Below are 11,788 nucleotides of genomic sequence, written 5' to 3' on the forward strand. Positions count from 1 at the left end.
CCAGAGATTTGGGGATCTATTTCATGATTTTGAAACACTTCCTACCATCTACTTGGAAAAAATACTCTCAAAATCCCCACCGATCTTACCCTTGCTTCCAACTCCCTCCCACCTCCCCCTTCCTCCCCTCACCTCCCTCTGCGTCTCTCCACCTCCTCCCACCTTCCTCCTCCTCTCCCTCATCTACCCCGCCTCCTCTCCACCTCTCCCTGCCTCCCCTCACTTCCTCCTGCCTCCCCCTGCCTCCCCCTGCCTCCCCCTCCCTCCCCTGTAGACCCCACCACATTCCGTGCCGTGTCCTTTCCCTTGGCCTGTGCCCAGACTCTGCTCCCTGCCAGGAGTGTCCTTCCCCCTCTTCTCCTGATTAACCCCCACTTTTCCTGGAGGGCGCAATCCCACATCAGGCCCTCCCGCCTCCATTCCAGCCCTCCCCCTTGGGGTCCCAGGCTGCGGGGCATGTTCAGCACTGTTCACTGCACAGCTTTACCGTCGTCTGTGGGTGTCCTCTGCCCTGCTGGCGGCAAGCTCCTGACGGGAGAGTATTCCGTCCTGTCCTCATCTCTTTGACCACCATGGGACAGTAGCCAATATGTGTTAGGGGCTCAAAACATGTTTGTTAACTGAATCAGTGATTAAACAAACGAGTCGTCCGTTTACAAATGCAACTTGAAGATTGCAGGGTCCTCTAACCAGGCCATAAACCCACGCATCCTGGCTGTGACTCGAGCAGCTGGGACAGGCGAGCTCTTCCTGCTCAAAATCCTCCCCAGCCCAGAATATGTTTACTACAACTGCTACTAATGATAGTAGCAATAACCGCAACCACAGTAATAACAACAACCACTGCAGTAAGTAGCATTTACCGAGTGCTTACTGCATCCTGGCACAGCTCTGAGTTACATCTCTTACCTCATTTCATCCTCACAGCTTTCAGAGGTAGGCACTAATATTATCCCCACCTTCCAGATGATGAATCTGGAGCACCAAAAAACCACACGCTGCCATCGAGTCAATTCTGACTCCTAGCGACCCTGTAGGACAGAACAGAACTGCCCCTAGAGGGTTTCCAAGGGGCGGCTGGTGGATTCAAACTGCCGACCTTTTGGATAGCAGCCAAGCTCTTAACCACTGCGCCACCAGGGCTCTAAATTGGGACACAGAGACATTAAATAACTTGGCCAAGGTCACTTAGCTAGTGCCTGGGAGAGCCCGGATTTGAACCAACTGCATCTGGCTACAAGATGCTACATTCACGTAGAAGGCACTGGGTGAACACTCCCGAAATGACTGGTCTTATCCCAGAAATGCCAGGTCAGGCCGTCAGAAGAGCTCTCCAGCTGCCCCTCCTCCTCCTTCACTCCCAGAGTCTACCTGTACCCACACCCAGCTTTTCTCCTCTCCCCAGAACTCAGCCTCTGCAGGTACACTTCCTTCTCCCGGGGCACCATGCCCCACCCCACCAGCACGGCATTCACCTGCCCGCTCGGTTCTTCTTACTGAACTCCTGTTTATCCTTCAGGATGCACCACAGATGCCTTCACTCTGTGAAACCCATCAGGAGTGCTCTGCAAATTGTGCTCAAACACTTCTCAATAAACCTTCATTGAGCTCTTAGGCTGATGGTGCTGGTCCCTCCAAAGCAAAGCGGAAGGCAGTGGGCAAGGGTCCCATCAAACATGTGGGATGCAGAAGGGGTCACCTCCCAGGGTCCCATCAAACATGTGGGATGCAGAAGGCGTCACCTCCCAGACGAGGTGATACTGGAGACGACCTTCAAAGGACAGGGCAGATTTCCGTCCAATTCAGAGACTTTTCTGTTGTTTTAAAGCTTGGCAAGTCCCGAAGTAGAGCGCTATTAAGTCAGAGGTTCTCAGAGGAGGGCGCTTTCCCACCCCCAACCCCCGCCCCTCAAATATTTGGCAGTGTCTGGAGACATTTTTGGTTGTCACAGCTGGTGGGAGGGGAGCCACTGGCATCTGGTGGGTGGAGGCCAGGGACGCTGCTAAGCACCCTACAATGCACGGGACAGCCCCCACACAGAGAACTATCCAGGGCAAAGTGTCAGTGCTGCTGGGTCTGCAGAACCTTGTGAGAATCCTTTCTCTTAGCTCTAACATTATCCAAGAGCTGGAGAAGGAAGGAGGGATGGGCAGGGAGAAAGACACAGCAGCGAGGCTGACTGGCCTGTGGGCCGCCCTTAGGTGGATGGCGTGCTGGAAACCTGGATCAGGCAGCTGGTGGCTGCACTGAAGTCTGGACTGTCACAGCCAGTGAATGTGGGGCTGGTGGACTGGATCACCCTGGCCCACCAACACTATGTCATTGCCGTCCGCAACACCCGCCTCGTGGGCCGGGAGGTCGCCACTCTCCTCCAGTGGCTGGAGGTAAGACCCGTCCATCCCTCCCCTCCTCTCCCTTCCTCCAAGAGCGAGTGATTCAGCTGGTCCCAGCGAGGGGAACCGCTTCCTCCAGGCTCTCAGGAATGGTCAGGCACGGGACGGGGACACGACCCCAGGGTTCTCTTGGACGCCTCACGTGAACCCCTGTTTTGTAGAACCATCTCTCCCCCCACCTCACACACTATTCCTTTGATGTTCAGCCCCTTGGTTATGCTAAGAGCTCTGAACACCCCTGTAAACCATCAAACCCCTCATAAATGAGCAACGTCATTCACAGGCATAGATGTCAGGGTGGAGCCAGGCACGCAGGTGGGGCCGACTGCCAGGTAGGGTCCCAGGTAGCCCATCTGAGAGGAGAGTGAGGGGGGGGAGAAGCTGGTTTCTGTTTGGAGTATGAATGAAGCACCTCATTTCCATGAGGCGCCAAGAGCAGGGTGGGCACCCAGACAAGCTGCACCCACAGAAGCTTTTCATCCCGCAGCTTGTCCTGCTGCAATCCCCCCGCTGCTGTCTTCCAGGTGTCTGTGCGGTTTTCTCGAAGCAACGTTCATCTGATTGGGTACAGCCTTGGTGCACACGTCTCAGGATTTGCCGGCAGTTACATTGGCGGAACGCACAAGATTGGGAGAATCACAGGTAACTGTGCCTGATAACTAACCAACTGTAATCTCCAGAAATGCACGGGGCGCGGAGCAAGGACTGGCTTTTCCAAGAGTCTCCCAGTGAAGACACCTCCAGCTTCCCTTATGCCGTCCAGACTGGAGTTCATGGGAGGGCTTGGAACAGTGTTTCAAGTATGACCACTGCCTAGACCCCAGTTGCAAGAGACTTTGGAGCGGATTGCAGCCGTAACTCCTACAGCCTCTCCTCAAACCAAGACCTGTCACAAACACGCCAAGTAGGACCGAAAAAGTGGGCTTTCTGAGCTGGTAAAGGGGAACCGAAGGTCGGGAAGGGAGAGTGTTGACGTATCGTGGGGTTGGTAACCAATGTCATAAAATAACATGTGTACTAACTGTTTAATGAGAAACTAGTTTGTTCTGCAAACCTTTGCCTAAAGTACAAAAAAAAAAAAAAAAAGTGGGCTTTCTGTATGTTTTTGAAGCAGGAAAGAGTTTGTTATTTTCTATCTATGGTTTAAGAAGCCCAACGTGGCAAGTTAGGGAGTGAAGAACATAGCCCTTAATCTGCTGCAACACAGCGGCCACATCTATGCCTCGGTTTCCTCACCTGTGAAACACACACGTCCTGTGTCAAGGGAGGGGAGGGACTGCACCCAAAACCTGGCCCTGAGCCCCACCCCCACCCGGAAGTGGCTTTTGTTATCCGGGAGAAGCGGGAAATGTGACAGAAAGCCCCTCCGACCACACTTGCCCTGGTCAGGGTGTTCCCCAGTGGAAGTCTCGAGGCCCACTGACAGCTACAGGGATGAGACCCAGGAGGCACAGGCAAGGCCCTCCTCCACCTGGTTTCCCCAGAGCCTCCAGCTTCTCCTCCTGCCACTCCCTCCCAGCAGCTCTCGGCTTCAACTACACTGGATCTGTCTCCACCTTACAATCACGCCACGGCCTCTCGTGCATCCGGGCCTTTGCACGGGCTGTTTGTACCCCTTGCCCAGGATGTCTCCCCACCCTTACTCTACCTACCAAACTCTTATTCATCCTTCAAGACCCCTCTGGCTCAAACAAAATTTCACAGGGTAAGGCAATTCAAAGAAAATGTGGGATGAAAAACATAAGGTTATAAATGTATTTATCGAGTAAGAATATTTTTTAAAGCAACTGCTGTCTGCCACTGTTTCAGAAAAGGGGGGATTGTCATGTGAAAAAGAGTAGAGAGAATGCTAGACCTTAAACGGAACAAATCTGCCACCGTGGGAACCCATGCCCTCGTCCTTATTTTTTCCCATCTTGCTGGTGGTTGTGAGCCCTGGTGGTGCAGTGGTTAAGCACTCAGCTGCTAACCAAAAGGTCAGTGGTTCAAACCCACCGGCTGCTCCTCGGGAGAAAGATGTGGTGGTCTGCTTCAGTACATATTTACAGCCTTGGACAACCTGTGGGGCAGGTCTACTCTGTCCTGCAGGGTCGTTAGGAGTCAGAATCTCGGCAGTGGGTTTAGATTTTCGGTTTGGTGACTGGTGAGGCCTGGTCCACAGATCAGCACTTGCTCCCCCTGGTTTGGTTCTCAGCGGTCTCAGGGTGAGCAGGCCTCCCATGCAAGCTTTCCAGAGGCCAGCGCGACCACCACTGAGAAACCAGGGCCAGAAGCCTGCATCAGAATGGCAGCAAGGCGGCCTCGGGCCAGGACCCCTCCTCTCTGCCTGTGCTGGGGTTCACACAGGCATCCAGCAGGCCCACAAGTCAGAGGCAGCAGGAGGGATATAAATCACACCAAGAAATGGTTCACTCGTCACTGCAGGTCGGGGCTGGAGAACGAGTGATCACATACCCACCGTCCATCTCTCCACCCCTGCTGGGGCTGGAAGCCAGGGCTGCTGTCCGACAGCCGAGGGTTCTCCAGAGGAAAAGTCTTGAGTGAATCAATACTCCCCGACCGGAGTTAGCCAAGAGCTGCCACTTGTCTCCGGCAAGCCCATCTGTCACTCAAGGACCAGGGCTTCTAGCGTCCCGTTTGCTCTCCGTGACGCCCCAAGGCTGTTCCGGACTTGCGAATGAAATGGCATAGGTGGAGGAGAAAAGCCAGCTTGTTTAGGAAAATTATTGACAACGTGCAGGCAAATAGTTATTTCTTTGATGGATGGTTGGAAATACTTATAATGAGCACATTAGGATTTTTTTGTTTATTTATTGTTTTATTTTTCGTATGCAAACAGATTCACTTGAAAAGTACTTAAAATTGGCTTGCTTAGATAAATCAGCATTGCCCCTATAATCTTGTCTCTACCACTGGGTAGTTTCTGAAGCTTCTTTTCTCCCTAGTTACAGTCCAGCCTATGTCTAATTTTCAACACCATGAATTACTGTGGTTTTACTGTGAAAAGGTTATAGCAAGATTTTCTACAGAAAGATTACACCCTAGGCTTTCCTTCCTCCTGCTAGATTATGAATGTGTAATTGTCTTAGTCATCTAGTGCTGCTGTAACAGAAAGACCACAAGTGGATGGTTTTAACAAAGAGAAGTTTATTTCCTCACAGTCAAAGTAGGCTAAAAGTCCAAATTCAGGGCGTCAGCTCCAGGGGAAGGCTTTCTCTCTCTCGGCCTTCTCATCAGTGTTCCCTTGGACTAGGAGCTTCTCGGCGCAGGGACCCCGGTCCAAAGGACACACTCTGCCCCCGGCACTGCTTACTTGATGGTATGAGGTCCCCCTGTATCTCTGCTCACTTCTATCTTTTATATCTCAAGACATTGCCTCAGGATACAATCCAATCCTGTAGACTGAGTCCTGCCTCACTAACACAACTGCCGCCCATCCTCCCTCATTAACATCACAGAGGTAGGATTTACAACATATAGGAAAATCACACAGTACCGGGAATCACGACCCAGCCAAATCAATACACACATTTTTTGGGGGGACATAATTCAATCCATGACAGTAATAAAAAAAAAAAAAGAAAAGAAAAGAAAAAACCCATTGCCATGGGGTCGATTCCAGCCCACAACGACCCTGTAGGACAGAGTAGAACTGCCCCACAAGGTTTTCAAGGAGCAGCTGGTGGATTTGAACTACCGACCTTTTGGTTAGCAGCTGTAGCTCTTAACCACTACACCACCAGGGTTTCCAACGTGTAGTAATACTGTATCAAAAAGCTAAGAAGTGGGTCTCTCCTCCCCTCCCATGCCCCACCTGACCTTGCCCTTGCTTCCCTCTTAGGGCTGGACGCCGCGGGTCCTTTGTTTGAGGGAACTCCCCCCAGTGACCGTCTTTCACCAGATGATGCCAATTTTGTGGACGCCATTCACACCTTCACGCGGCAGCACATGGGCCTGAGCATGGGCATCAAAGAGCCCGTGGCTCACTATGACTTCTACCCCAATGGCGGCTCCTTCCAGCCTGGCTGCCACTTCCTGGAGCTCTACAAACACATTGCCAAGTACGGCTTAAATGGTGAGGAAGAAGGCCCACACTTCCATGAGGCCTCTGGAGTCTACCCACTCTGTGGGACTCTGGGAAGAGTGTGGCAAGAGCAGGGGCCCAGGGTGTGTGGTCACCAAGCCCACTCAGAGAGAGACCCGGAAGGAGTGTGGAAGGGCTGGTTGGTGTTCCCCAGGCAGCACCCCCACCCCCAACAGAGTTCCTCGGAGCCCAGGCCCGGAGGATGAGCCGAGGGACACCATGAGGAATCAGCTCCCCTCACACACAACGCACCCAGGCAATGTCTCTCCAGCGGGACTAAAACCAGATGCCTTCGAGCTGAGTCAGTGCCAGCTCATGGCCACCCCATGTGTGTCACCCCATATGTGTCAAAGAGAACTGGGCTCCACAGGGTTTTCAATGGCTGATTGTTTTTTCAGTAGATACCCAGGCCCTTCTTCTGGGGCACCTCTGGGTGGACTCGCACTTCCAAACTTTGGATTAGCAGCCATGCACATTAACCATTTGCAACACCCAGGGACTCCCCTGGGATACTAGCTCTTCTGAACATTGAAACCTGACACTGTGATTATTCTGCCTTCTCTAGAAGCTTCTTCATTCAAGGTGTTTTCTCTATTCCTGGCCACATGAGGATCCATTTAATAACAGATCATGGCTAGCTGATCCTTGGTCTCACAAGAGCGGGAGTGATCCCACCCTTCCACCCCCACCCTGAAGACTGATCAGCTGATCCTACAGGATATCACTGAGATTCTTTGAATTTGGAGTTCAGATTCATATATGCCCTGGTTAGATCCTTTACCTCAGGGCAGACACTGAATTTGGCATTATCTGTGTTGTGATCCCACTTCTCTCTTAAATCCTAAAACGAAAACATTAATATGAACATTGGCAACATGGACAGGATTAAAGAACAAAAATGTCAGCAGAAACCACACATTCCATAGGCATTCCATATTTCTCATAATTTACAAAATACCATCCCAATTAAAATATGCCACCTCATTCTAAGCCAACTGGACACCCCCACCCCACATGCCACCTTCTCACCCCAGTCATCCAAAACTGAGCTGAGAACATACTCTCTCGTGATTACGTCACCACCCTCACCTCTCACGTATCAGGCTGACCTTCAAGCTTGACATTATCTCATTTTGGCTGGACTCCCAGCCTTCCACCCACCCATGCCTGAGAGAGCCTTCTGGGAACTTCCCCTTATCATTCCTTACATCTCCCTCAGTCAGCCCTCCTCCCACATCTACTCTCTGAAAATCCTGAGACCCACCTCTAGGACAGCGTTCAGTAACTCTGCCTGTTAAACACATCAGACCAACCATGGCTATTTGCTCTTGTGCTAAGCTTCAAAGTGACGGAAACAAGCCTTTTATTTAGCTCGTCCAACCTTGGTGTGTTTTTTCCTGCTTACCTCACCCTCCTGTTTGAAAGTGATTTCATTCCGGGGTGGTTCTCCCAGCCACACCTGAACAGAATTGCTGCTATTATTAACTGCTGCGGAGTCAACTCTGACTCATGGGACCTACGTACAACAGAACAAGACATTCCCGGGCCTGCGTCATCCTCACCATCACCAGCATGCTCAAGTCCGTCAACCCATCTTACCAAGGGTCTCCCACACCGTTGCTGGCCTTCTACTTCACCAAACCTGATGTCCGCCTCTAGTGACTGGTCCTTCCTGATGTCCCATCCAAACAAGCAAGTCGGACAATGTTCTGTTGAGATCCATAAGGTTTTCACTGACTAATTTTCAGAAGTAGATCACCAGGCCTTTCTTCCTACTCTGTCTTAGTCTGGAAGCTCCACTGAAACCTGTCCTCCATGAGTAACCCTGCTGGTATTTGAAATACCAGTGGTGTTGCTTCCAGCATCATAGCAACATGCAAGCCGCCACAGTACAGCAACCGGACAGACGGGTGGCGGTGAACAGAACGTCAACCGTCATGTATGGATAACGGCTTTCCCGCTCTCACCACCTCCTGGCTCTGGGAACCTGGGTGAGCTCGCGAATGTCTTTGAAGCTCAGTTTCCTCATTTATAACGGCTGCCTCCTGGAACTGCGTTGAAGGTTAATGAGAGGACGTATGGAAAGCACTCGGCTTAACTCCTGCCTAATAGGAGGTGCTCAGGAGGACAGCCACTAGTGACAAGGAACTGAGATGATGCGTCTTGGCATTTAGCCTTCAGATACTTGGGGAAACAGCTTTAGGAAAAGTTACCTACGCTCGGCCTTCACATACGGTACTTCACCTGTCTTGGGGTGGATCCTCAACATTCCTTGAAGAATGATTGAGATGTGAGATTGATACGAGAATAATCAAAGATGAGGTTAAAACCTAGAGAGTTAAAAAAAAAAAAAAAAAGGCTCCAAATCCATGACAGTTAAACCTAATCCACGCTGTTTGGTCAGGCCCATTCAAACCCCGGTTACCAGCCCTGTCCTTCCAAATCCACTCACCGTGCTGGGTTACAAGCCGGTTCCCTGAGGGATGTAATGGCTGCTTTGGAGACAAAGTGGACGTTGTGCCAGAGGCATCAGCTTTTGTCAGACCCTTCGGCACCATGGGAGTGCCTCATTTCTACTTGTTCAAGAGACAGTCCACACAGGCCTACTCCAGGGGACTCACCTGCAAGGCATCAGCACTTGTGTATGTTTAACCATCAGAGGCAGGAATAGTTCTAAAATGAATTACCTACCCTGCTGTCTTAAATAATATAGTGAAAATAGTTTGATATGTTCTTAACAGGGCTTCGAACCAGTTTGTTCCGGTTCAATCCCCTACTGAGAATTTGCATTTCTAACAAGTTCCCTGCTGAGAACTTGCATTTCCACTCCAGATATACTGAATCAGAATCTACATTTTAACAGATCCCCAGGTGATTCTTATGTATAACTTCCTGAGACCTCATTAGAAATGCAAATTCTTAGCAGGGAACTTGTTAGAAATGTAAATTCTCAGCAGGGGATCAAACCAAAATGAACCCGTTCGAAGCCCTGGTTTTTAATGTCTTGGGATTCCTATTAAGACGTGTTCAAAGACATGCTGTAATAGAGAAGTGCCCTTAGGAGCCCTGAGGTGACGGGATTATGCCTCTACACTAAACAGCCCCAGATGGGTCTACTCTTTCTTTAGTTTTCAGTCAGTTATTACATCCCTCTCTTGTCAGGGTGTTGGCCTCATCAGTGCACTCCTTGTTTCTAATTTGTTGCTGCTAATCTTCTGTGGCGCAGTGGTTAAGAGCTTGGCTGCTAACCAAAAGGTCAGCAGTTCAAATCTACCAGCCGCTCCTTGGAAACCCTATGGGGCAGTTCTCCTCTGTCCTTTTGGGTTGCTATGAGTTGGAATTGCCTTGACAACAACAGGTTGTTTTGGTTTAATCTTCTCTGGGAGTCCCTGGTGATGCAAACAGTTAAGCAGTCGGCTACTAACTGAAAGGTTGGCAGTTCAACTCTACCCAGAGGTGCTGCTGAAGAAAGTCCTGGGAGTCTGGCTCCAAAAAATCACAGCCATTGAAAACCCTATGGAGTGCTGGTCTACTCTGAAACACACGCGTTACCGTGAGCTGGCATCGACTTGATGGCAACTGGTTTGATTTTTTTTGGTTTCCTGTGGGCTGAGGAACAAGAGGATCTTTGAGTTGAGGGACTTGGGATCAACGGGCAATAAAGCTCTTCTTGCCTTCTGTGTTCCAGCCATCACCCAGACCATAAAATGTGCCCACGAGCGATCCGTGCACCTCTTCATCGACTCCTTGCTACACAGCCGCTTGCAGAACACAGCCTACCTGTGCAGAGACATGGACGTCTTCAGCCAGGGCCTGTGCCTGAGATGCAAGAAGGGCCGCTGCAACACGCTGGGCTACCACATCCGCCAGGACCCGCAGACCAAGAGCAGGAAGCTATTCCTGGTGACTCGAGCCCAGTCCCCGTTCAAAGGTGAGTGCTGAGTGGCCGGGGGACCTTCCCAAGGTCTGAAAGGTTCAGAAGTTCCCTGATCTCTTCTCCTGGGGCACTTCAGGCTCGACACCCTCCACAGCTAGGGTGTTCCTGAAACTGTACAGGCTCCAGATGGTGATGTTGACACAGACACTTTCTTTTCCCAAGAATGTGGCCACCTTGCTGCCAAATGCTAGGAGGAGAAATCTTGATAAATTCTGAAACAATCCATGGCTTGGCCTCTCTTCATTCATTTTCAGATCTCCTAGAATATTATATCCCGAAGGTCCTGAGCGGTTACCTCGACCGCCCAGCTCCCATGGCACAGGGACCCAGGGGGGTCTCCAAATCCTTTCATCTCCCCCCCGGCAGCCATGAAAACACTGGGTTCCAGTCTAGGTCGGCGGCTTCTCATTTTCCCTAAAGCTCAAATCAGCGGATCCGACCAGGCATTGTTGTGCTGAGGCCCTCCAACACGAGGCTCCGCTTCCAGTGTTTTCCAGTCAGATTCTGACCCTCAGGGCAAAAAATGAGCCCCTGCCACTCTCTGGGTTGAACGGGAGGTCACAGAAAGGGCTGTGCCTGCATCTTGGGCTGAAGCCAGCAGAGAAATACTTCCACTGAAGCCTGAATTCCCCTGGAAGGAACAAGGCGGCATCTGTTCCACTAACATTTCTGCCTAATCCTTAGAACAGCTAGGCGGTGATTTAGTGTCTCACTGTTTCACAGCACATACTCTCAGGCACTGCAAGAAGGAATCTGGTGTTTTGCTGTTTGATTATTACCATGCAGACACTTATGTCTGCAGATCATGAACATGCCATCCCCACCACCTAGCATTTGCACCGCATTATATACAAAACGGAGTCCCTGGGTGGTGCCAACGGTTATTGCACTGCTAACCGAATGACTGGCAGTTCAGATTCACCCAGAGGTGCCTTGGAGGAAAGGCCTGGCCATCTACTTCTGAAAAAATCAGCCACTGAAAACCCTATGGAGCATAGTTCTGCTCTGACACACATAGGGTCACAGGAGTCAGAGACAGAGCGGACTACAACTGGTTTATATACATTATAACTTTATATATGTGTGTGTGTGCATAATATTATATATATACAACATTATATACGTATACATTATCTGCATTATCTATATAACATGTATGCAACATTATACATCTATAACATTATATACATTATAACTTTATATATGTTGTGTGCATAACATTATATATATAACATTATATATGTATACATCATAACTTTATATATATGTGTGTACATAACATTATGTATATATAACATCATATATGTATACATTATATGCATTATCTATATAACACGTATGCAACATTATACATCTATAACATTATATATGTAT

The 11,788-nt window shown here is 50.0% G+C and overlaps 1 protein-coding gene across 2 annotated transcripts in view; it reads left to right on the forward strand.

The window, feature by feature from the left end:
* The window catches only part of LIPC (lipase C, hepatic type), a 159,000-nt gene that overhangs the window by 127,845 nt on the left and 19,367 nt on the right, over positions 1–11,788 (forward strand). For both annotated transcript variants that reach the window (XM_004374610.2, XM_023729674.1), the window contains 4 exons: positions 2,202–2,384; positions 2,918–3,035; positions 6,235–6,468; positions 10,166–10,408. In XM_004374610.2, coding sequence (XP_004374667.1) covers positions 2,202–2,384; positions 2,918–3,035; positions 6,235–6,468; positions 10,166–10,408 — 778 coding nt within the window. The remainder of the gene's footprint in view (positions 1–2,201; positions 2,385–2,917; positions 3,036–6,234; positions 6,469–10,165; positions 10,409–11,788) is intronic.

Source organism: Trichechus manatus, unplaced genomic scaffold (genome assembly GCF_000243295.1).
Source record: "Trichechus manatus latirostris isolate Lorelei unplaced genomic scaffold, TriManLat1.0 scaffold00030, whole genome shotgun sequence".
In the NCBI taxonomy this organism is placed as follows: domain Eukaryota; kingdom Metazoa; phylum Chordata; class Mammalia; order Sirenia; family Trichechidae; genus Trichechus; species Trichechus manatus.